This window comes from Poromitra crassiceps, assembly GCF_964638095.1.
Source record: "Poromitra crassiceps genome assembly, chromosome: 15".
Taxonomy (NCBI): Eukaryota; Metazoa; Chordata; class Actinopteri; order Beryciformes; family Melamphaidae; genus Poromitra; species Poromitra crassiceps.
The window spans coordinates 25,824,475-25,851,338 of NC_139634.1; the positions used below are offsets into that span (position 1 = coordinate 25,824,475).

The 26,864-nt window shown below is 44.6% G+C and overlaps 2 protein-coding genes across 3 annotated transcripts; one reads left to right on the forward strand and one right to left on the reverse strand.

The window, feature by feature from the left end:
* Positions 1-1,504: 1,504 nt before the first annotated feature.
* ugl (ureidoglycolate lyase) lies at positions 1,505-21,238 on the reverse strand. Its single transcript, XM_083652482.1, has 15 exons — positions 21,107-21,238; positions 17,647-17,775; positions 14,970-15,188; positions 13,809-13,899; positions 13,596-13,672; positions 12,377-12,487; positions 11,759-11,818; positions 10,655-10,811; positions 8,898-9,096; positions 7,751-7,829; positions 7,582-7,674; positions 6,894-6,966; positions 6,646-6,713; positions 3,011-3,135; positions 1,505-2,224 (listed from the first exon to the last, which is right to left on the reverse strand). Exons 2-15 carry the CDS (start codon positions 17,761-17,763, stop codon positions 2,053-2,055), a joined length of 1,641 nt encoding a protein of 546 aa, XP_083508608.1. The 5' UTR covers positions 17,764-17,775; positions 21,107-21,238; the 3' UTR covers positions 1,505-2,052.
* Positions 20,961-26,094, forward strand: rab33ba (RAB33B, member RAS oncogene family a). 2 transcript variants are annotated; one of them, XM_083652480.1, is made up of 2 exons: positions 20,961-21,382; positions 22,460-26,094. In XM_083652480.1, the coding sequence occupies exons 1-2, from the start codon at positions 21,164-21,166 to the stop codon at positions 22,952-22,954; spliced, it is 714 nt and encodes a 237-aa protein (XP_083508606.1). In that variant the 5' UTR covers positions 20,961-21,163; the 3' UTR covers positions 22,955-26,094. The 2 variants fall into 2 exon arrangements, with proteins under 2 accessions (XP_083508606.1, XP_083508607.1); XM_083652481.1 differs by having other exon boundaries at positions 22,466-26,094.
* The last annotated feature ends 770 nt before the right edge of the window (positions 26,095-26,864 follow it).

Here is a 26,864-nt window from a genome sequence, read left to right on the forward strand (position 1 = left end):
TGGTGGTGATGTTGGGAGAGTTGGTGTGGTTCTGAGTGTGAGCTGGTGTGTGCCAAAGTGGCAGAAAATTCTTGTTTTGTTTTTAACTCATTCTCCGCCAGTTTTTCAGAAAAAGTCACTAGCCACCACCAGGGTTTTTGATCATTTTCATTAATTTTCCAAGACCCACAGAATATTTTCTTCTATGCCTACGTAAAGACTGAATATCCCAAAAGAAAGAAAAGAGCCTCGGCTTTCATATGAAAAATAAGTTTGATCCTACCTTCATCCGTTCTTTAGTTATCGACACCTGAATGTAGGTCGTTTTCACCAAAAACAGCAGTCCCTGACCAGAAAGTGGAGGAAATGGCATTTTTGTAAATGATGAAGTCATCTTCACGGCTCCTGACCTGAATAAATGCCTTTGATGGCAGATACTGGCGGTGTTACACTCAACTATGAACCCCATAATGATTTTGTTTCCCCTTCTGTTCAAACTCACCCCTGGGCACAGCTTTTACCGTAACACCGGTGTGAGAAAGAGATTCACCCCGCTATGAGAGAGGGGAGCACGGGTCATGCGTTCGTCTTGCGCGGGGGGACGACTGTATGTCAGGAGCAATCTACCGGCTAAAATTTACACGGCGTCAAGAGTTTAGGAACTGGATTACTATTTCCTGAGGACAAGTGACTTGTGGACGTGTTGTGTGCAAGTTGCGTGGTGAAAACAAAATCCTTCACGTTTGAGTGACAGGCTGACCACCTGCTGTAATGGAGTCCAATCCCGTATCGATAAAAGCTGCTGGACCAGAGTTTGAGCCGTCCCATGGAGCTGTGCTATGGACCTTTTCTGATGGGAGATTCTTGCTTTTTTATTTTTCCTGGTTTTGTTAGACAATCGTAGTCGATCCTGTACACCTAGATGTGCTATACTATTTCACAAGGTGAGTAAGAGAGCCATCTATCACATGATGGTGAAAACACTTATTGCCGTCCGATGACGTCAATGCATTGTCGTCAATGGCGGAGAATGAGGTAAAGGGGAGAAGTGTTGTTTTTTCCCCCCCAGGGAGTTCCCACAGTCCTTTGATCGGCCGCAATGGGGTGCCGGTCCAAAGGTATCCTGGCGGGAGGAAGAGGAAGATGAGAGGGGACGGCTTTGTGCGACGGACAAACGTCCCAAAACCTCAGTAAAGAATGTAGATTGATAAGAAGTGACAATCAATTGATCGCTCCATTGCAACATCAGCGTGCTGCAGCAGAGCTACGCCGCCGCCAATTTGGCCCCTAAGGAGACTAGTGAAATCTGTCTGTACATAAAAACAGCATCCAGTAAAACGTCCCGCCATACAAAAGTACCTCTGCCAGTTGAACAATGAAGAAATATAATAAATATGCATACTAGTCTTAACTAACAAATACAGCACTTGAAATCGTGGGTTCAGATTTACAAATTCAATTTACTGATTTATTTATTCATTTTTAAAGAAAACATACATTTATTGATGAAAGTTCAGCTCAAAGTGTCCTTATAAGCTATACATAAAGCTGCATTTGCTGAACACTGACTACATGTATGCAGATCATTTCTAGAATGAAAAAACTGAAATGTCGAATTTGCAACCACGTATAAATCTACCCATAAACATTCAAGTAAATGTAAATTATGAAATGTGAGTTCACATGACCGGCTGGTTTACCAGGCTAGTCATGTTTTGGTAGGGGATCAAATACTTATTTCACACAATCAAATGCAAATCAATTATCTCTTTTATATAGCCTAATGTGATTTTCTGGATTAAAAAAATATTTCTGTCTCATTTTTAAAATAAACCCACCATTAAAATTATAGACCGTTCATTTCTTTGCAAGTGGGCAAACTTACAAGATCGGCAAGGGATTAAATTATTTCCTTCACTGTAGATGTTTCACAGTTTTGGACTCTGGTTTATTTCCTGTCAGCTATTGTATGAGCAAACACTGCAACAGGAAATAAACTAGCATCCATTGAGAATATTGATGTGATTTTTAAAATGTCTACAGCTGAATCTGAAGATATGAAGTTGTCTTCCTTTAGAGTTTGGCTTTGTGCTTGGCTGTGTTCTGGCCCTCCTCCTCTCCACAGCTCTGGGAGTGGAGAAAGGTGTGGTCCAGGTTCAAGTAGGTAGTGATGAACTCTGGGAACTCTCTCTTCTGGACCACCTCCAAGAACATCTCTGCTGCTGTCAATAACCTCTGCTCAGCCCTGTAACAGAGGAAAGCGCTGTCACTGTGTTCAGTCTGTAACACAGGAAAAAGCTATCACTCTGTTCAGCCCTGTAACACAGAGGAAAGAGCTGTTTCTCACCTCAGTGTGACAGGAGTGTTTCTGACCTCACAGTGTGACAGAGCAGTGTTTATCACCTCACAATGTGACAGAAAGGAGTGTTTCTTACCTCACAGTATGACACACAGGAATGTTTCTCACCTCACAGTGTGACAGAGGAGTGTTTCTCACCTCAGTGTGACAGTTTCTCACCTGCAGCCTTGTAATTCTCTATTTTGCTCTCCCTCTCTGCCCTCTGCTCTGCTGTCTACAGAGTCACATGCGCTACACTTGTTTTCTGTTACCATAGTCAAAACATACAAATTGTACTATGTCAGAGCTATAAAGAATTCTGTTTCTCCATAAATCCTTACTTTAAACCTGCAAGCTTTCATGGCAGGGATGCAGTCTCTTTGCATCTCTTTACAAAAATATGTGTAGTCTAAATACATTTCTATAAGACGACTTCAAGACTCATGGCTCCAATTATTTGTTCTCAAGTGGTTTTCCTCAAGATGGCTGAGTATTCTTTTTGGCTCGGTAGAGAGATGCTGGTTATGTCGGGAGAAGAATGCATGTTAAATTCCATTCTACATCACAGTGTGATAGGAGAGTTTGGTGTTGTGTTTGTCTTGTCTCTGCACTGGAACTGAGCCACCATGCTGTATCAAACAATTACCACCAACGTTGTGTGGCACTAATAAAGTCAAGTAAAAAGTATCTCACCTCATAGTGTGACGGAGAGGGCGGAGCTCTATCAGGACCTCCTGGGTGAGCTCAGCCACCAGGCGCCGGGTCGTAACCCTGTCATCGTCTTCAAGCTGAGTCTGATGACGTATCCACTGCCACACCTAACACACAACATACACAAGTATTTTACAGAGAAAAGGAAGGTAAAATGGACCCTTAACCCTATGATCAAATCTTCACAATGTCACAATCTTACTAATATAATATACTAATATAATTTCTAACTAATATGTGTCACTAATATATCTTATTAATATAAGCTTACTAATATATGATCTCACTAGTAATATATTCTTGCTGGGAGGAGAACGTGGCAGACCGAGGGCTATGTGGAGAGATTATATCTCCATGTTGGTGTGGGAACGCCTTGGGATTCCCCAGTCAGAGCTGGCTAATGGCCAGGGAAAGGGAAGTTTGGGGTCTGCTGGGACTGCTACCTCCATGAACCCATCCCAGATAAGCGGTTGAAGATGGATGGATGGAATATAACAAATATAACATATCTTACTAATGTCTTATCTCACCACACTATAATTGGAGAGCGGGCAGAGCACAATTGCTCAATGGTCAGTTGAGCAGGCGAGCCCGCGCAACGGCCAGGCTGCGTCTGCGACCTCGAGGGCAAACCAACAAGGTACAGTAGAAAAGAGCGATGAGGAGGAGGGAGGGGAAGGATGCGAGGCACGGTAGGAGCGAGCGCGCTCCTTTTGCCAACTGTGATGTCACTTGAGCAACTGTGATCTTTGATCTTAGTTAAAATTGGTCTAACTAGTGCAATACCCATAGTGTCATCTATACCTATCTATACTATAATTCCAGGTTTATGTATATCATAGATAGGTAGATATATTGCAGTGCCCGCACCCCCCCATTCAATGCCCCGCGGACGCTTCCCCCCTCCACACACACTGCACTCCAGCCCCTTAAGCGCAAGTCTATATCATGTTTTTTTAATGAAATTCTTGCATAGTATACCTTTAAGTAAAACAGTTGTCCAATAGTAAAGGTCCAAAATGAATTGTGCAAAGGACAAATAATATGAAAATGAATAAACAAGAATATGAAAATTGATTAAAAAAAAAGAGGCAGATTTTAAATAGCATTTTGCAAATCATCAGCATTAATTAATCAGTCTTTCATTTGTAAATTTAATTACCAGTTGTGTCATTTAATGGCTCATTTATAAAAAAATATATATTAGTAGCCTAGGTTTATAAATAGTTTTATCAAACGGCTAATTTAAAAGCTTTTTTTTCTGGAACCCGTCTGGAAGGTGGAAGGTGAATATGTAGGCTACAGTACAGTCTAAGTAAATACTGAGAGGGCAGCTGAGGCCACGCAGCAGCCGAGCTGTGGGGAGCTGCAGGGCGTAACGGCGTTGTGTAGGTGGTACTTGCAGTAACCCATGTATAGAGCTTGCCCAGGGGTGGATACGAACCGCCGACCTTCGGCTTGGGAGTCAAAGACACTAACCACTCCACCAAGAGAGCTAGCTCCCTTGGCGGAGCTGATTAAAGGCCGGGTTTTCCGTGGGGAATATGAATATATATTAAATCTCACGCCCCTAAGGTTTTAGAATCCGTTGAAATTTTTGAAATTGGTTGTTTACAGCCTGAGATATCACCAGAAATCCACTCTGTGTGTGGGGGGGGGGGGGGGGTGGTGGGGGGGGGGGGTGCGGGGACTCGAAATACTACATTTCCCACAATGCACTGGGCTCGCGTGGCCTTCGTTTCCATGCCCACCCCTCAGGCGTTTGGCTGATATCAAACTCCAGTAGGTGGCGGTAATGCACATATATGTTTGCCAACCGCCATAAAACTCAAAGAAGAAGAAGACATGGAGAGAAGACATGGAGAGAAGAAGAAATAAATCGAAAATAAATCGAAAATCAATTGCCTCCAAATTGCACCAAATGTAAACGGTAGTATATATGTCGGGAGATGTCTTCATAAAAATTTTTTCATGCATTTTAAGGCATTTTCGTAGGAGTTACGCGCATCTGATGTTGTAACTATTTTCTGTAAAAATGTGTAAAAACGGGTACATTGCTCAGCGTTGATTTCGTTACTTCAACCCACCTACTGCTAGATGTAAAATTTGACGAGCTTTCCAATGCCGCCAGTCCCGTGTCGATTAGTGCTTCCGTTCCCGAGATAATGGTCTCTTTGCAAGGAACTATGGGAAGCTAATATTAGCTACAGCAGGCTAGGCGGTTGACAAGATGGCTGCGTTTTTGTTTTGGTCAAGGCCTCTGAAGGGGCGTGGAGGACCTCTAGAGGCGGGACCATGGCCAACAACAGTTGTAGTTCATAGGTGCACGACTTCCGCAAGGCGGACTTAGGCCAGATGACGCGAAACGCGTCGGCTGGCCCAAAAAATATGTGAGAGATGCTTGATATCTCTGGCAGTGAATATCCAATTTCAAAAATTTCAACGGATTCGAAAACCTTAGGGGCGTGAGATTTAATATATATTCATATTCCCCACGGAAAACCCATCCTTTAACATGCCTTTATGCTGGGGAGTGAGTTTAACCAATCCACTCACTACCACACTGGACTCACGAGGAATCCGCGCTGATTCAACTCGGTTACAGATGCATAATAGAGGAAAAAAGCATAGGAGATTGCGCACAGAAGAAATCCATGCAGTCAGCAGATAAATCCTTATCTAAAGCAAAAGATTCCCAGAAGGAATCAAGCAACTGAAATTAGACACCGAATTGGACAGACAATCAAATGCCATCACCTTGAACATTCTTGGATGAACGATGAAGCAGGACTTTTGCGCATCGGAGGCTCCATAAAAACATGCGTAACAGCTACCCTCGCTCTCTCTGTCATGTTAAAATATTGAATCTAAACTCAGTATCTCCGTAATTACAAAGATAATGAACATTCCTGAAAACGATCATTAATGCATTAAAACGACTGATTTCATGAATGCACACACTAAGAAGAAACAAAGGGTAAGTCCACTTTCGGCTTCTCACTGCACACAGTCAATTATCATGCGCTCCCGATATGCTGTCCATGGCATGCATGCGATGTCCATGGATCTGACATCATGCTGGGAATAGAACAGGCTTTTGTACAATTTATAATCAATTCATAAGAAAACTAACTGTTGTTTATGTTGACATCACGACAGCAGATGTGTTTTCTTGTTGAAAATGCGATCGTGACTGCTTCTGTGGGTTTTGATTGACAGGCAGCTGCTGTGTCACTCTGTCCCCTCTTCCCAGTACTGCGTATGTACCGGCACCTAATCTTTTAATGGTACGGAGTACCTGACCACACCAACACACTTTCACCCATGCTCGTCTAACGGCGTTGTGTAGGTGGTACTTGCAGCAACCCATGTTAAGGGCTTGTCCAGGGGTGGATTCGAACTGCCGACCCTCGGCTTGGGAGTCCAGCATGTTAACCGCAACACCAAGAGAGCTAGCTCACTTGGCGGAGCTGGTTAACATGCCTTTATACCTGGGGAGTGAGTTTAACCAATCCACTTGCTACCACTCGGGACTCACGAGGAATCCGCACTGATTCAACTCGGTTACACTAGGCTATCACCATCGCTACAGGTATCACGTATAACCCTCAATTTACCTGGGACCTGGAAATCTCTGCTGTGGCTGAATCCTCAACCTGGCCTCTGTAGAAAAAATGTCCTTTGCCTAGGAGAGAAAGGATGGTGTTAACATGACAGCACTCAGCAGCATGAGAATAGTAACAGTGAAAACATGTGTATATCTGTGTGTGTGTGTGTGTGTGTGTGTGTGTGTGTGTGTGTGTGTGTGTGTGTGTGTGTGTGTGTGTGTGTGTGTGTGTGTGTGTGTGCGTGTGCGTGCACTTACCTGATAGCCAAGCATCAATAAACAGTATGCCCACTGCAATGTTATACTTCAAGCCAAAAAGGGTGACTCCTCCCTAAGTAAGAGTAAAAGACATGAAATCATGCATGCTACAGGATCATGGGATATTTCTACAGTGTGTGTGTGTGTGTGTGTGTGTAACATATATATATGTTCGGCCTCGCCTGTCCTGCAGTTGGTCGAGTTGGCCCTGCAGCTCACATTCACAGCTCGGCCGCTGTGCGGCCTTGCCCGCAACTCAGCTGCTGTTTGCCCTTGCCTGCCCTATTGGTGCGTGCACAGTGTCTCCCTCTCTCTCTCCCTCAGTCTCTCTCTCCCTCTCCCTCAGTCTCTCTCGTTACTTTGTGTGTGTGTGTGTGAGTGAATTTATGACATCACTGATGATGTCATGAGTGTGATTTATGACATCACTGATGATGTCATCAGTGGGATTTATGACATCACTGATGATGTCATCAGTGGGATTAGGCCATCACTGATGATGTCATCAGTGGGACAGACAGACAGACAGAGCCCCAGCTCCCATTTATATACTGATGATGATGGGACAACAGATGCATTCGAAACATCTGGGGCCAGTTGCACCAACAGGGCTTAGTTATGCCTGACTGGACTATAGGACAACAGATGCTTTGAAATATCTGGACTATGGGACATCAGAGCCACTGACCGAAGGCATGGAGAGCAGGTCCTCAGGAGTCACGCTGACATCATCTCGAACCTGGTGAAGCTGGTTATCACCTTGAGTATGGAGCTGAAAGAGCTGAGAGGTGAAGCTTAGTATGAATGAGAGGGACTTGCCTCAATATAAAAGTGGCTAATTTTGAACCAGTACTAACTTTCTGCATGGGTTCGATCAAGTCCAGGTCATACACCATGAAACCGTCCACACCTGCCTTGATCTCCAACATCTTCAGTCTAAAAGGTGGGAAGAAATGGTATAAGAGGGGTTAAATATCAATTCAATAATCAGGCATGGTGACGTGCATCACTAGTGTAAATTGACTCTAGGGGTTATTCATAAAACCAAGCGACCCAACATGTTTCCTTTTTAGTTTTGGTCTGAGTGTGCTTCGTAAAGTAAAGTAAAGTAAAACTTTTTAGAAGCATTTTATGAAATGTCTATGGAAAAAAGAATGGCTGATGAAATCCCTTGGTGCATATGCAGAACCCGGAAGACGATGTGACTTTGGCGCTCTATATACATCAGATCGGCAATTAGGCCTCACCCCCCTTTTAGGGGGAAAACACAAGCCTCTCCCCATTGACTTCAATGTAAAATAGCACTACCCAAACAAATTATAGAAAAATAACAATCAATCTCGTTTATTAATGACCCCAAAACACCATGACATGACAATATATTACAACTCGTCTGGCCATAGAATGGGCAAGATACACCAGAAATATTATTTTGACCCATCTAAAATCATGTGACTCATGTCATGTGACAGCCCCGTGACTTTTTACAGCTCCATGACTCACGGAGCCCAGCATCGTTGTACCCGGCTACTTGGCAGCTACTACTGAGTGACGAGTCACGGGGCTGTAAAAAAGAACGTCACATGTGACATGAATCACATGATTTTAGATGGGTCAAAGTAATATTTCCAGTGTATCTTGCCCATTCTATGGCCAGACGAGTTGTAATATATTGTCATGTCATGGTGTTTTGGAGTCATTAATAAACAAGATTGATTCTGTTATTTTTCTATATTTTTGGGGGGTAGTGCTATTTTACATTAAAGTCAATGGGGAGATCGTGTTTTCCCCCTAAAAGGGGGCGGGACATGTGCCGCCAGCAGCCGCCTCCAAAATTACGTATTGCCGATCTGGTGTATGGGTTGAGACCATCATGGAAGAGGGTTTCCTCTTTTGTGAATTACCGGGTCAGTTTCACCGTCACAACCAAGCCCCTTTGTAATACTGATACTGTTGGCTTTTATCAATATGGGCCTCTATGTAAGCAAAGCAATGAGGTCCTGCCTGGTGACAGCAGCCAGCACTGTCCTGTAGGAGGGGCTGTGCTGGTCCTGAGGCAGCAGCAGGGCAGCCATGCCTCCTGTAGCCAGCGCCCCCCGTTGGTGGCACGTCTGGACCAAGAGCTCCATGTAGCTCCGGAGAAAACGCTTCTCCATGTTGACGTATTTACTGCGGTCGGGCAGGAGGAAGGCCTCTCGGTGACCTGGAAGACAAAGCAGGGTTCAACATCTCCTCATACATCACATTCAAGGACTTTTCGTGACTATTTGATTGCTGTTTGTCTCATAAATATATATATAAAAAAAAAAAAATCCCTAACTATAGTGATTATATTGATTGTGGAGCCACAGCTCCCAAGAGCACTCTGGCCAGTCGGAAAGGTGACCCAACGTTACCATGGAGCTAGTCTCCCCAGACTAAAATATAGACCCTTCTCATGGGAGCCATTTTGTGTTGAAAAGGCAGGGTAAACACAGGTGCAAGGCAAACACTAATGAGGGTTTCAAACTTCCATGATTGTAGAAGAGGGGTGATCTCTGCACAAACCGTGTGCGCCAGGTGCGTCGGAGCATCAGATGAGTTGAGAGAGGAAAATCCCGCACACTGACTTCACTTCAGACTTTTGCAAAGTCTGGCAAAGTCTTTTGCCAGATGAAGGTCTTGTTGTGACCGAAACGTTGCCAATAAAAGTCTGAAGTGAAGTCAGTGTGTGGGATTTTCCTCTCTAAACTTCCATGATTGGAATTTGGAAACCCTCATTAGTGTTTTGCTTGCACCTGTGTTTATTCTGCCTTTTTGACACAAAATGGCCCCCGTGAAAAAGGTCTATTACGTTGAAACGCTGCAATCTGCATACTACATGAATGAGTCTGTGCCACTTCACAGCCACCGCTGCTGTTTTGAGGGCGGGTCTAGGGGTCTAAATTGAATGACTGACAGGTCGTAGCACCAATGAGAGAGTGGCTCGTTTTCAAAAGTCAACAGTCAGGTTGGGTGGCACGCCTGATCGCTAAAGTCATTACTGATTGGTATCCCCATGATTTCAGGGGAACCAATCACTGGCCAGGATTCCGACAGCAGTTTGAAGCTAGAAGTGTCCCAGACTCAGAAAGAGATGTGCAGCATGCAGTAATGTAGTGTATCAGACCCAGAGAGAGATCTGCAGCATGCAGTAATGTAGTGTATCAGACCCAGAGAGAGATCTGCAGCATGCAGTAATGTAGTGTATCAGACAGTGGCATCTGGTCACTAGAAGGCGCTAGGGCACCGCCCCCTCCCTCCCTTCAAGGAGAGAGAAGAAAGTCTACCTTAAGCAATGCCTTAAAGGCATTGTGGAACATGTTAAACATAGCCTAAATTAATTGGATAATGTGAAATAAAATAATTATAATTATAATAATTGCCTACTCACACAATGCGCCTGGTAGTCTCTATGTGCCTGTCAGCACTGCAGCACTGCGGCTCCAATCTGTGTGAATTTATATTATCCCCGCCTGCTTGGAGCGCCGGTATAACAGGTGTGTGTATGTGGCCGATTCACTTTCCCAGAGTCAGAAACAAATACATGCCTTCAGACAGACCTTTTCTAAGTAGTTGGTGTAGTCTGAAGTATGTCAAAAAGCAATAAAAGGCTATCTTGGCTCAATTGTTGAGTTGCAATGGGATCAAATAAGATAATCATGATGGGCGAGGGTTGTCTGAGGGGAGGCCCACAGTCTCAGGCTTGAGGGATTTGAGGAAGACATAGAAGTCAGACTCACCAAACTTATTGACGAAGGAGGCTGAGTAATCCCAGATGCCACAGTTGAGTCCGGCTGAATGCTCTCGCAGCTCATAGATAATCTCTTCCATCTCAAATGTTGCCAGAACGTTCTCGATCAGCACCGTAGCCTTGATGCTGCCCAGAGGAAGTCCCAGCTACAATTACAATTACAATGCTTTATTACAACACATACAGCAACCCAATCGCCACAATAAAATGTTGCTATTGTCCATTTCTGCAATCCACATTTATGTAAAATCTCAACATAAATTTTAAACCGTCTGCCGTTTTATGGTTCTAAAACGTGCCATTTTACGTTTCTGCAAACCTACAATGCAATGCAATGTAAATTTGAAACAGAACAGTGGTTAATTTGAAAACATTGCTGCCTTTTCAACGTTAAACACAAATAAATCAATATTAAAAAGTAAAACATAGGTAGGTAGGCAGATTCAGAAGCTTGTTGGAGTAAAAAGAGTTTTATTCTCTGTCCAACTGTGCAAAAGTGACTCACAAAACTCCAAAAAGAAATGAAAAACAGCAAAAGCAAAATTAACTGGCGTGACGCAGGATACTCTCAAACAAATGCATGCAAATGTGATCAAGTGCACACATCTACACCGTCATCCTTAGTCCATGAGCCAGACAAGATATCAGACTCAACTGTCAGTTAGAGTTAGAGTATATAAAACTTTGCTTTTTCTTGTCAAAATGTATTAAGCCCCAATGCATGCTGGGAGAGATGCAAATGTGTGTCTGTGTGTGGCGTTTGGTAGGGGAGGGAGGCACACAAAGTGCCGTGGGTGCATCCCTGGCGCACTAAATAAGGCCTGGTTTTGAAAAGCGTTAACCGCAAAATTAACGGCAGCTGGGAAGATCGCTTTAGGAAACGCCCATTCTGGCCTATTCTGGCACTGCGCCACGCCTCTTCAGCGTAAAGCGCATTTCGGGGCGTAAAAACATGACGGTATCTTCCCGAGTCAGTGGTAGGCCGGCGTAAAGTATGTTATTTTGCATTTAAGGCCAGTTTAGCGCCTAAGGCCAGGGGGAGAATAGAGCCCACTGTGTACTAGCTGTTGACATGATCAAAAACGTGACACACCTTCTGTTGCGTCCAGACAAATATATTGTTCCAAAGTCTGGCTTCCATGAAACTCTCCACCTGGAGAGGAAAGAGACATGGTAGAGTAGGTAGGTAGGAGTAGATTAGTGGGATTGTAACTTTATCTCAATCACATACTTATTCTATGGCTTTATGTGTCTGCATGTGTTACTTGGTGTGTTTGCATGTGTGTTACTTATTAATAATAATAATAATATCCTTTATTTATCCCCATGGGGGAATTCATCCTCTGCATTTGACCCATCGTCGACTAGGAACCATCCTAGAACTAGGAGCAGTGGGCAGCCGCAGTGCAGCGCCCAGGGACCAACTCCAGCTCTTTTGCCATTGCCTTGGTCAGGGGCACTGACAGGAGTATTAACCCTAACATACATGTCTTTTGGTCTTGGGAGGAAACTGGAGCACCCGGAGGAAACCCACACAGACACAGGGAGAACATGCAAACTCCACACATCAGAAAGGACCTGGGACGGACCGGGTTTCGAACCTGGGACCTTCTTGCGGTGAGGCAACAGTGGCAACCACTGAGCCAACTTGCCGTCAAATATATATTATAGTGTCTTTGTGTGTGTTAATTAGTGTGTGTTTGTGTGTTACTTTAGACAGGTAGAAGAATGGTCCACTCTTGTTGTCAAACAGGTTCTTTCCACAGAGGAACATGAGGAGGCCAAAGTCAAAGAGAGGCCCTGGAGCCTCCTTACCCTCCACCTGATAAACACAGTCACAGTCTGAGATCATTTGTTTTCTACATCTTTGAGAAAGCCTGCCCCTGTGTGTAGGGGATGAAATGATACAACACAGTTTTGCCCAAGGTCCTCTTTTACATTGGATTGAGGAAAATTGGATTTGATCCTCGTCCCACCAATCCAAATCAGACAGATTTGTCTTCTAAATCTTAAAGCTAGAATATGTAACTTTTGTAGTGCAGAACCTTTGTTTCCCCCTTCTGTCATATAACAATGAGAAGTGTCCGTCTGTGAGCAGAATTTTGTTGACTGGGTTGGTCTAACTGCCAACTTGGGGTCCAACTCGCAGGGGGGGGGGATATGTGGCAGTTATTGAGAGTTGACTTGGACCAGTGATCAGTCATCACACGACTGTACACAATGATTCAGTGCCACTTCCTTCTGATGACATCACTGGTCCACAACTTAATGCAAATCAACTCTCAACAAGTGTCAAACTAATTGAATGTCTACAAAACTGTTGGCAATTTTTGGATGTGTGAGATTGTGTGTAAAATAAATCAGCATTGTTTTTTCAGTGAAGCTAGCTAGCTGTTATCTACATTAGCCTGCTGCTGTAACCACTTCACCGAGCTCAAAGGTTAAGCAGTTCAAGTCACGCTCTTTCCATGGGGGAATCAGCTTTGAAATCTGTTGGCCGGTTGTTGATAATAAAGCAATAATGCAGCTTGCAGCTAAGCTAACGTTACGTCAGTGTTGGTACTGGATGTGTGGTTCTCAGCTGTAGCGCAGACAAAGAGTATTGAAGGCAAGAGACAAAGTTCTTGTGCTTTTTTGACAACAGCCCGACCGCCATGATGTTGCAGTGGAACAACCTATTAGCCTTCGGTTCTTATCAATGTAAGTTATTTGGTGCAGAATCAGATGACATACAATTATACAAACATACCAAGAGTGTTTTCATAGAACACCAGCGGTTATACAGGTAAGAACACTGCCTGGAGGGGGGGGCTTTAATCAGCTTTGTGGGAACTCGTTTTGGCAATGGCTTGAATGTAACAGATGTTCATTTCTATGTAAAAGTTACATATTCGAGCTCTAATAAATAAATGGAGAAGATGCCATAGTACCATCATGTTGTGCTCCACCATGTTCCAGGCACGGGGGCGAAGCATCAGCACCGGAGCCTGAGATATGGGCGGGGCATCTGGGTGATGTAATGATAATATTCATACTGAGTTTGATTCTGATCCATTCTAATTGAGTTGGATTGGAATATTCACATATGTGCATAAATGCAATACATGTACTTTTGTGACATCAATTTAAAGCAAACAACTTACTGGGAAATTGGTTGTGCACCGCTTTGTAGACATTATAAATGCCTTTGATTTGATTGTGATATGTGGGGCAGTTCCCGTCATCAAAGTCAACCTGACAAACGCAAACAGAGGGTTAGAGCTGGAGTGAATGAGAGAAACGTCTAAACCAGTGATCCTCACTATTTCTACGATGAGAGCCGCACTGGCAGGACAAAGTCAATAGGAGAGCCACTTTTACCGCAAAACACCAAAAGCCACCCCAACCAAGCACATCTGCCTACCATTTTTTTGTGTTTTATTGTTTTCCACACACACACACACACACACACACACACACACACACACACACACACACATATACCAGTTTCCCCTAGAAAATCTTTCAGGCCTGGAGGGATTTCGAAAGGTACCCCGACCGCAACGGTGGGGGCCATCGCTGGCGACGCTAAAGTTTTAGCTAACCTGTTCACATCTATGTTCGCAATGGCATCCCAAGTATCATCATACGATGCGCGATGCGAACAGTTGTATTATGGGATGTGCGTTTCCCAGGCAACGACACACGTTGACACGTTTTGGAACAGCGCTGCACGCTGGCACAATACTCCTAAAAGCAAAATACTTATTGTTTTGAATGATTTGGCACCTTCTATTACTGTCAACACCAGTAGCCTATTGTTGTATTGTAATAATATGCCATAAAGGTTTATTGAAATTTTGGGGAGAGCAGGGGGGGGGGGGGAATCTAAAAAAAAATAAAAAATAAAAAATTACAATTTCTTAGAGCCGTCAACTAAAGCTTCGAGAGCCGCCAGCGTCTCGCGAGCCGCGCAATGAGGAACTAGGGTCTAAACAAATAGAAACAATTCATTCTGTAAGCTAATGAGACTATTTCACATGCACACAGGATTCTACACAAAGGAAACACCTCAGGATTCCTCAGTCAGAGCTGGCTAATGTGGCCAGGGAAAGGGAAGTTTGGGGTTCCCTGCTGGAATGGCTACCTCCATGACCTGATCCCGGATAAGCGGTTGAAGATGGATAGATGGATGGACAGAATTCTACATTTAATCTGGCACATGCAATATTTTTAAAATTGCAGCTGAACTGACACTTTAAGGTTGCAAGTACAAGCACATACATGGGCTTTCTACCTGTATGCCTTGCACATGGGGTTTCTACCTGTATGCCTTGCGCTGGTGATTGGAGACCTTGGAGGAAGCGCTGGGTATCGCAGGGAGCCAGATCCCCGATGTCCACATGCCTCTTCTGGAGCCTGGGAGGGACAGGGAGCACCCTCCAGCTTGGGTCTCTCCTGATATGGGAGGTGGCCTCTGAGAAGCCAGGCAGACCACCTGATAGGTCCAACTGGCTCTTTCTGGACACCCTCAACCGCAGGACCTGAAGAGAATAGTTAACAGCAACACATAAGCAGGAGATTCTAAGACCTGGGGTCAGATCTTGACAGAGTTATTGAGGGTTCAAGAAACGCATCTTTGGGTGGTCACAGTGTGCCAATAGTCCACAAGCAGACCATGGAGAGATACAAAACAGGAGGAAGCCACACAGAGGCTTATGTGTTGTCTGACCTGCTCTACACACAGAGGCTTATGTGTTGTCTGCTCTACACACAGAGGCTTATGTGTTGTCTGTCCTGCTCTACACACAGAGACTTATGTGTTGTCTGTCCTGCTCTACACACAGAGGATTATGTGTTGTCTGTCCTGCTCTACACACAGAGGCTTATGTGTTGTCTGTCCTGCTCTACACACAGAGACTTATGTGTTGTCTGACCTGCTCTACACACAGAGACTTATGTGTTGTCTGTCCTGCTCTACACACAGAGACTTATGTGTTGTCTGTCCTGCTCTACACACAGAGGCTTATGTGTTGTCTGACCTGCTCTACACACAGAGGCTTATGTGTTGTCCCACCTGCTCTACACACAGAGGCTTATGTGTTGTCTGTCCTGCTCTACACACAGAGGCTTATGTGTTGTCTGACCTGCTCTACACACAGAGGCTTATGTGTTGTCTGTCCTGCTCTACACACAGAGGCTTATGTGTTGTCTGACCTGCTCTACACACAGAGGCTTATGTGTTGTCTGTCCTGCTCTACACACAGGGGCTTATGTGTTGTCTGTCCTGCTCTACACACAGAGGCTTATGTGTTGTCCCACCTGCTCTACACACAGGGGCTTATGTGTTGTCCAACCTGCTCTACACACAGAGGCTTATGTGTTGTCTGTCCTGCTCTACACACAGGGGCTTATGTGTTGTCCAACCTGCTCTACACACAGAGGCTTATGTGTTGTCTGTCCTGCTCTACACACAGAGGCTTATGTGTTGTCTGTCCTGCTCTACACACAGAGGCTTATGTGTTGTCTGTCCTGCTCTACACACAGAGGCTTATGTGTTGTCTGACCTGCTCTACACACAGAGGCTTATGTGTTGTCTGTCCTGCTCTACACACAGAGGCTTATGTGTTGCCCAACCTGCTCTACACACAGAGGCTTATGTGTTGTCTGACCTGCTCTACACACAGAGGCTTATGTGTTGTCCCACCTGCTCTACACACAGAGGCTTATGTGTTGTCTGACCTGCTCTACACACAGAGGCTTATGTGTTGCCCAACCTGCTCTACACACAGAGGCTTATGTGTTGTCTGACCTGCTCTACACACAGAGGCTTATGTGTTGTCCCACCTGCTCTACACACAGAGGCTTATGTGTTGTCTGTCCTGCTCTACACACAGAGGCTTATGTGTTGCCCAACCTGCTCTACACACAGGGGCTTATGTGTTGTCTGACCTGCTCTACACACAGAGGCTTATGTGTTGTCCCACCTGCTCTACACACAGAGGCTTATGTGTTGTCCCACCTGCTCTACACACAGAGGCTTATGTGTTGTCCCACCTGCTCTACACACAGAGGCTTATGTGTTGTCCCACCTGCTCTACACACAGAGGCTTATGTGTTGTCCCACCTGCTCTACACACAGAGGCTTATGTGTTGTCTGTCCTGCTCTACACACAGAGGCTTATGTGTTGTCCCACCTGCTCTACACACAGAGGCTTATGTGTTGTCCCACCTGCTCTACACACAGAGGCTTATGTGTTGTCTGACCTGCTCTACACACAGAGGCTTATGTGTTGTCTGTCCTGCTCTACACACAGGGGCTTATGTGTTGTCTGTCCTGCTCTACACACAGAGGCTTATGTGTTGTCCCACCTGCTCTACACACAGAGGCTTATGTGTTGTCCCACCTGCTCTACACACAGAGGCTTATGTGTTGTCCCACCTGCTCTACACACAGGGGCTTATGTGTTGTCCCACCTGCTCTACACACAGAGGCTTATGTGTTGTCTGACCTGCTCTACACACAGAGGCTTATGTGTTGTCTGACCTGCTCTACACACAGAGGCTTATGTGTTGTCCCACCTGGTCTACATGTAACCGAAGTGAATCAGCGCCAATTCCTCATGAGTCCAGTGTGGTAGTGAGTAGGTTGGTTAAACTCACTCCCCCAGTATGAAGGCACGTTAATCAGCTCCGCCAAGGGAGCTAGCTCTCTTGGTGCAGTGGTTAACGTGTCCGCCTCGTAAGCCCAAGGTCGGCAGTTCGAATCCACCCCTGGGCAAGCCCTTAACATGGGTTGCTGCACTTACCACCAACACAATGCCATTACATACACACAACAGAGGCTTATGTGTTGTCCGACCTGCTCTACACACAGGGGCTTTTGGGTTGTCCCACCTGGTCTACACACAGGGGCTTTTGGGTTGTCCCACCTGGTCTACACACAGGGGCTTTTGGGTTGTCCCAACTGGTCTACACACAGGGGCTTTTGAGTTGTCCCACCTGGTCGACCTCCTCGTCGAATTTGGAGATGAGCTGGTGGAGGAAGCTAAGGGAGTCGACTGTGAAGAGTGTTCCAAACTCTTCTTCCAGGCCGGGGGGAGAGGGAGACAGCTCCATGCCTACTGGGCCCTGTGGAGCAACAGAGTAGGCTTTTACCAATGTAGGTTTTTGAAGACCAACAGAAACATTGATATTCTGGGATTTAAGCTGTTTAAATTTTGCGCTGATATTCACTATGTTTAATTTTTATTACTGTCAAAAACATTCAAAAACAACAAAAACAAGTAGTAGGCTTCATTGCCAGTTTTACAGACTGATGAGGAAAATCTGAGTCGGATAATTACTGCAATGGACACATCAATGTATGATTTAAACTAATATAATCTAATCTACCAGAGTAGCAGAGTGAGTACAATGAACAAGGCAAATACAATGCACACTCAGATAATGATTGCACTAGCGTGTTCTTATTGTCCATACTGGTGTTGTAGTCTTTACAGTCCCTAAAAAGTAAATAATAATTATTTAGCTGCAAAATGATATGATATGGGAGTAGGCTACTCACAGTCACAGACATGCTGATGATAGTCTCTATGCACTTAATAGATGTGGACTTTGGTTATGGGCTTTCTTTGGTCACTGTTTGACCAGGAAAATGTTTGTTTGGATTTGGGGTTAAAAGTACGTCCTGTGTGTGTGTGTGTAGATGTGCCCATTTCCTATAGGACGAATCAGCGTGATATCATGACAACAAAAAAGCATTTCCGGGTGCCACTGCAGCAGTTAAGGAGTTGTGCCAAACAAACATTAATATCTCCATAACTATACTAAACTATATTTTGACTTTTTGAGTGACAGCAGAAGTAGCTCAAGGGTCTGATGTATAATGTAGGGTGAATTCAGGGTGAATGGGACATTTTTTGAATTTCCGCCTTGTGTAAGCTTTCTTGCCATGAACTTAAAAAAAATAGTCCAACACATGATACATTTATGTAATACTGAAGATGTTACCTCATTTGAGGTGGAATAAAGGTTACATCGTATTCCAGGGAGGCGTGGCATACCCTTTTGTGTGAACTGACCCAAAACCCTTTTTTTCTGTAACATTTGGGTGATTGGGACAGGACCTTTGGGTGAATGGGACAACATGCCTTATGATTGATTTAGGCTAGTGCATTTACTGCACAATTTAATACACACTTTGATATAATTTCACATGCACATCTTCCTTTTCCTGTTCATCTTTATAAATTAAGACTCCATGTTCATTTAAACTGTTTTATTTAATGTTTAAAAATATGTAAACAATTCAACCCCCCCCCCCCCCCCCCCTCCCCTCCCCTCCCCTCCCCTCCCCGCCTTCTCCTCTTGTCATGTATTCACAACAACTCACAACAGCTTAGCGCATCCTTACATAGAGAATGAATTGCAGAAAGGGCTGGCAGCTCAAATAAGTGCGTTGGGTGTGAACCGGGTGTGAACACGGATAGGCTCGTTTGAGCAAGTTCTGCGCAGATTCGACCAGCGCCTTGCTTGGCCCGTTGCATGATGGTTATTTTGAGTTGTCCGACTTGCTCCAAAGAGCGTGGAAGGAAAGAGACGACACTCCGGCCATTTTTGGAAACAGAATGCGCCTCGCAGTGGTCAGCTGCGGTAGCGCTGGCCCCTATAGACCAAATCACCGTGACGTCACCATGTAAACAAATTTACTTCCGGGTACCACTTGGGAAAGGCGGCAGGTTTAAATGTGCGTGTTGTCATATAAATGCTGTCAAACCCTCTCTTGTTTTCGGCCGACTACTTTCAATTTAAATGGTTAAACGGTTGGTAAACATGCTTGTCCGACGTATCTAGCCTTTCTTCTGTGTTTGTTTTATGTAGTGTTAGCTAGCTAATAAAGTTTGTTTGTCTGTCAAACTCGCTGTTTTTTTACGTTACAGACAGAGTAACCTCGCGTCACCAGGCTCTTCTCGGCGAGAAAGAGCCTGGTACAGACAGAGCTACTGACGCCAGGTCAATTTATTTAGCTTCAAGTCTACTCTAGTCTGGTCCAACAGGTAAATTAGCTAGTCTGGTCTCCACTAACGTTAGTGAAAGTGTTGTTATGAATGATATTAAACAACAACACAACACGGACGAACCATTTTTGTCTTCTTTGTCTGTTTTTGTCTTCAACATGTCAGTTTGTGCCGTCCACCGCCATTATAATGTGTGGACCTCAGGGGTACCCGGAAGTAAATGTAAACATCCCGCTGATTTGGTCTATAATCAGCCTCTCTAAACAGTAACTCAACGGGAGTTGAACCTCGGGTCCTTTTCATTAGGTATTTATCTTGAAAAAACTAAACAAAGAAAACGAAAAATTTTGCTTAGTTTCCACAATATGGTTGTTGTTTTACATCCCTGCACTACACCACTTCAATCAAGATTTGCAGTACGCCCGGAAAAGATGTGAATCCCCAAAGTTTAGAGTGTTCTCCCGTTGAGTTACTGTTTAGAGAGGCTGATTATAGGGGCCAGCGCTACCGCAGCTGACCACTGCGAGCCTGTGCGAGGTTCTTTTGGCGCTGTCACGCTTCCAAAAATAAAAAATGGCGGAGGCTGCTGGGCGCTGATGTTGCAATGGGGCATATGGAGCTGTCATTTCTTTCCATAAAAGTTCTTTGCTTGCTCCGCCTGCCCGACTGCACCGGACTGCACGGGACTCTCGTGAGAGCGAGGCGGGCACAGATTTGGAGCAAGGTGCCGCAGTTGCTCCCCACCCAACTGCGCCCGACTGCACAGCGCAGAGGATGACGAGACGAGAAACCCATCAAGCTGAGCCCATTGGTTCAACACAGGTCCAACCCACAGTGACAGTGAAGTGTAGAAACTTAAATTTTATATCAATCTTTATATCCAAGCTGTTATTCTTTTTCTTTTCTTTTTACATAAATACCACCTGTAGCCTAATGTCTACATTAAAATAAAAATAAGTAATCTGAATGGCTGGTTCATTTAAGCAGTGAGTGTTGGTGGCGCTAATGCATGTTTTAATTTGTTTACAAACCGCTGTTAAACAAAGCTGTAGAGAAGAAGAAAAGCAGCAGTGAGCGTGCAGTCGGGAGTGGGTGTTCGTCCGACTTGTTGATGCCTCGCCTGACTGCGCTCGGCTGCGCTCGTGCTTTCTAGGCGAGGCAGTAGTCAACACAAACCATAGACACAAACGAGCCTAATGACCGCAAGTAGGCAGTTTCTCCGTTGTCTCGCGAGACGGGATTTCTTTGACAACGTTGTAGCTACGTGGCTACTTCTAGCCTCGACGCTATGTGGGATCGGATGCACTGGTTTACAGATAACGACGTTATGCATATCGACACTGCATAAACCACATTACAATGCAAGTTGGATTATTGCGTTGCGCGCCTTGAAGGCTTTGTGTCAGGCTTGCTGTACTAGCTAAGTAGCTAGCAGCTACTACCTAGCTGTTCCAGGCGTAACGTTCCTCCTCCAGGCATCATCCAGCCAGGCAGTCGACATGGCGCAGCTGGAGTCCTCGGCTGAGTTATCCAGCTCGTTGACTTTACCGCCGCCGAGAACCCGCATCTTTAAGATCATCGTGATCGGGGACTCCGGGGTGGGCAAGACCTGCCTCACCTACCGCTTCTGTGCCAGCAAGTTCCCCGACAAGACCGAGGCCACCATCGGCGTGGACTTCAGGGAGAGGCTGGTCGAGATTGACGGCGAGAAAATCAAGGTGGGCACGAGTAGACAGACTGAATGAGAGAAATAGAACTCACGTTAGTAGCCTGAGCCTCAACTCGAGACTCATCTGTCATTCTTCCTTCTGAGTCTCGGGTGGACCCTTATATCCACTGCAAGCCCGGCTAAATGGCTGCGTGCGATATACACGTTATCGTTATCTAAGACTGTACTCACCCCCGAGACAATGTTGTTATCCAAGTTTTGCGTGCCATGGCACTCCCAAATAGTGAGTAGTTTCCAATACCTAGCCTATCCCTTATTCACATGCCCTGGCTGCACTAAAATCAAGTAGTAGCCTACAGTACCAACAAGCTTAGAGCTGTCAATAGAAGATAATCAGCTATCAGACATTTGAGTCATTGTGGTACAGGTCGAATGACCAGACAGCATGTTGGAACACAGTACTTAAATCATTAGCAGAGAAATAAACTTGTATTTGCTCATACACAATTTGTTCTAACAATTTGCTAAGTACTGGCAGAATGGTGATGGACCTGCTGTTTGGACCACAGAAGGTAGATTTTGTGTCTTTAGGTAGTGGAATTATTTTTCCTTCCTTCCACAATTCTGGACACACACCACTGATCAGACATCTATTAAAATGTGACAGATAGGTTTGGAAACATGTACAGCAGAAATTCTCAACAACTTGCTATCAAGCTGGTCTGTGCCAGCAGACCCACCAACAGGCAGAGAGCTCAACATAATTTCCACCATCCCCTTCAGGAACCAGGTGAAATTCAAAAGTACACATCTTATCTTTCATGATATATTTTTTCAAGTTCATCAGAGTTAGACTTGACAGTACTATCCATGTTCTCTCTTAAGTTTAGAGACCTTGTTGACAAAAGTCATTAAAATAATTTTACATCTGAAGTGGCTTAGTCAAATAGACACCATTCGATTCAACAAAAGAAGTGCGGGCTGTGTTTTTTACCCATAATTTCATTCAGTACATTCCATAATTTTTTGTTGTCGTTACCACTGTCAGAGGTTCTCTGCTGATAGTAAGTTCTCTTATTCACTTTGTTCATTTTAGTCTTAGCTTAACTGATATGTCCTCTGTCAGATCCAGCTGTGGGACACGGCGGGCCAGGAGCGCTTCAGGAAGTCCATGGTGCAGCACTACTACCGTAACGTGCACGCCGTGGTGTTCGTGTACGACGTCACCAGCCTGGCCAGCTTCCGCAGCCTGCCGGGCTGGATGGAGGAGTGCCAGCAGCACGCGCTGGGCCCTGAGGTGCCCAGGATCCTGGTGGGCAACAAGTGTGACCTGCGGGACTCTGTGCAGGTGGGGACGGACGCCGCTCAGCAGTTTGCCGACGCCCACTCCATGCCGCTGTTCGAGACCTCGGCCAAGAGCCCGGCCGAGCCGTGCAGAGACGGGGGTTATGACAGCGACCATGTGGAGGCCATCTTTATGACGGTGGCTCATAAGCTGAAGTCTCAGAAGCCACTGGTGCTGAGCCAGCCACCGGGGGGTCCCGGGACGGTCACCCTGAGGGGGGGGGACCCCAAGGGGGAGAGGAGCTGGGGCTGTTCCAGGTGTGTCTCCTGGCTTTAAAATGTGTTTTGGGTGATCAGATTGCAATGGAATAGCGCTTGATCACATTCACCTGATTTCATTTACACCTGGTATTAAGTGTCTCCAGTGTCCACATTGAAATCCGACGGCGATCGGATCAGGCAAGCTCCATAGTGTAGCGCAGCAGAAGAACAGCGGTGACTGTTGTCCTATGTGGATTGAGAGGATGCAGTGCATTTACACTTGTGTTCAATGTGGTCACAATGTGTCCTTGACCACCTCCGGAGGTGGTTTGCTGATCAGATCACAATCCCAAGTGGTCAAGCACTATCCGATTGCAATCTGATCACAGAAAATGCATGTTAGTGCGAGGTGTAAATGGCCTCTGTACACCTAGTATTAATGTGTGTCTCAGTGTCCACATTGAGATCCGATTGCGACCGGATAAGACAAACTCATAGCGTAAAGCAGCAGAAAAACAGTGGTGACTGTTGTATGTGGATTGAGAAGACATTTGTGTTCAATGTGGTCACAATGTGTCCCGGACCACCTCCGGCGGTGGTTTGGTCGATCGGATCACAGTCCGTCCTCAATGTGTCTTGGCTGCATTTTACACCTGTAGTGTCATGTGGTCAAGCACTATCCCATTGCATTTTGATGACCCAGAACACATTTTAATGCTGTGTGTAAATGGGGTCAGAGATGCAGGGACAGAGGGAGACCACTTCAGCCTGAGATGGGTTTGGAAGACGGAGAGAGCTGAGGGAAGAGCGGAGAGAGACAGAGAAGACGAGCCAGCAAGGTCTCACAATCAGAAAAAACAAATGGATGATGTCTCTATCAGAACACTTACACTGCTTGTGCTTTTGCCTTTATGAATCATTTGTGGGTCGTTGTGCGACTGCTGATTTAGAATGCCAACATCTGCTGTTGGTCCATGGAAATGCTCCTCGCCAGCAGGCCAAAAATCTGATCCTAAATCAGAGTAATTAAATCCCAGAGGCTAGTCATGAATCTCAGGGGTTCCACTGGTCAACATAATGACCAAAAACAACAGCTTTTTTCACTACATATGTCAACTATTTGAAGCAATTCCATCAATCCGTTCACCACCATTCATATTTTTTTCGGAATGGTATAGGGTAATAGGGCCTGACCGGAAGGAGAGGGACTTTGGCTCTATATACTACTGAACAAAAACAATGTGAATGAGACATTGTAATTTTCGAAGCAAATACATAGCCGGAACTACTTCCTGACAAAACTGGAAATTCCAGCTTGTGTATTTTGCTTTGAAAATTACAATGTCTTGTAATTGTAATTTGACATCATTATTTCATAGTGTGGTGAGTATATGAGTCACAACATGTACATAAGAGTGTTTTGGCACTCTATGAATGTCTATTTGGTGACTTAACTAGTGATTCACTTGACTACCAGTCATTGTGCTAAGCTAACTAGCAGGAAGGCACGCTGCGCGTCGCTACTTTCTATGCACGCAAAGAGAAGAGAAGGGCATCTATGTTCTCGTCTTACTATCGGGAATATGGCAAATAGGCAAATTTCCCAAAATGTTTGCGTGTTCCTTTAAATGATCTTCATATCATCCTTCACGATATGATTCCACTGAAAGACGATAAAGAATAATATTGAATTATCAGCCAGCCCTAGTGTTCGGGAGAACGCATGAGAAATCCCCTGGGGAATGGATAAAGCATTGGCATGCAAAGGTTCTGTCGCTTCATACTGGGCCCCTGGGATGGAGTTTAGAAAATTAGGTTTTAGCCTTTATTTTATATATTTGTTTTAGTGTGTACACTCCAGTGTAGGACAGGCTGTAGGCTACAGCTAAACAAGAATACTGCTGTAATGTGTGAGTCAAATGGTGAAAACACAAACGCGTACCTCTCATAGTCTACAAGGTGTTTGTAGTGTTTAGCTCTGAGATCTCATGTAAACATATGCCTATTAGCCACTGCTTATCCTGTATGTAAGCTTATGATACACTAGTATTCAGCATGTCTCACAACAGCCAGTGGCATCAAATAGGGCTACAACCATTTTTTTTCATTGTTGGATCTGTCTATTATTTTCTGGATTAATCGATTAGTTGTTTGGTCTTTAAAGTGTCAGAAAATGATAAAAAATGTGGATCAGTATTTATTACTACTCAAAACGAGTAATCGATTATCAAAATAGCTGGCTTTTAATAGTCGACAACTAATCGAATAATTGTTGCAGCTCTGAAATCAAATGATTTTGCTCATATGCCGGTATATCTCCAGATCACATTTTGTGTCTTATCGGTTCTGAATGTCAATGTTTTTTGAGTGTGCCAAATTCCAATGTTGCTTTTCTGGGTCTTTGTGGGCACAGCTGGCTCTGTGGCTCCTCTGTGCCATGTTATACAAGCGAGGGACGCGGGTCATCACTACAACCAAATGGTCTTCTCTCAGGATCCTCATGGTCTAGAGAGCTAACGTTATGCAGTTGGACCGAGGCCGCAGCACCGAGACGGGTAGTGTTATGTCGATGGGACGATGCAAGAAAAGGGGACTGGTTCAGATTTGGTGGCTTTTGTCTGTGCTTTAAGTGTCCTTTACTACACCCTCTACTCTATGGAACATAGCAAGTGCCGTGGAAAAAAGACTTTAATTTACCAAGAGACTAATGATGGGACACAAACTAGAGAGCTTGCTTGGTTTGGTGGTCATGTGGAACCTTGCAATAAAGTCCCCTGAACATTTCAAGGTGTGTCCTTTTTCTGCTCATCACTCCCATGTACCGGTAGATGTATGACTTGATGAAATGCCAACATCTCAGCTAGGTTTTATGAATGAAATGCGACATGATCAAATAACATGGTGGAATAATGCATACAGCTTCTTTTGGGGGGTTAGGTTAAGGTTTCCAAAGTTTGGCAAACAAAATGTAATGCTTGTGTTGCTATAAAGACCCTGTTTATGTCCACAGTCCAAAGTGCTTAGTTTGTCTACGGCCCAATCCAAACGTCCACTCTTTAGACTAGTGGACTTCTACGTCTGTGTGTGAGCAACTGACAGGCTGTAAGCAAGCTGCTGATCGACAGGCCTAAGACTACAATAACATGCATGTTGCTTACCTCTATGGCTGTAGTACTTCTATATATTTCTGTCATGTGGTGGAATATTAATATTGTTTCTAGCCTACAAGATTCAAGTAACGTTTTAATAAAGTCATTGTTTTACACATTCACAAGTTATTTTTGTTTGGCAATTTGAAAAAACTACATCACCACCTCCACATTGCAATGAAATGTGAGTAATTAAATGGGTGAAGTCTGCAGAAAACCCGCTTGATGCACTCGTTCCCGGCCGCAAACGTGCCCGCAAAGTCTGCCAAGAGTCTGCTGTGCGGGGAAGTCAGAACATTTGGGTTGGTCCTAATTGAGGAATCAGTCGACCGCAGAATCTACTCAAGTAACGTCTCAAAACAATCCATGTTCACAACTTTGGCCTCTTCTAGCTGTAACTCAGTCTGAGAATCATCCCCTCTCTTTCCCGAGTGAGGGAAAAATCTTTGAAATCCACTCCGTTGTTATGCAGCTTAGATAAAAATGCCATAAAATTGTGCATTTTGTGATAAAAGCACATAATTTGGTACACTTATAGCCAATGGCATTCAAAAAAGAAATGTATATGGAGCCATCATGAACTTGGGTTAAAAAAAAACTTGTGGCCACAGACTGGCAGCCTATATAAATAGTAAATGCAATAAAGTTGTGTAGACTAGTTTGATATAGATGATCTTGCTGTCAAATCATACATTTCTTATGAGGAATTCAAATTTGGAACTTTAGAATTGCTCATAAGCTTCCTTCTATCTCACAATTCCAGAGGATAGGTTTGGGCAGTTATGGCAATCACTTATTTTGAGTCTTGAATTGTGAGATAGAAGGAAGCATCTGAGC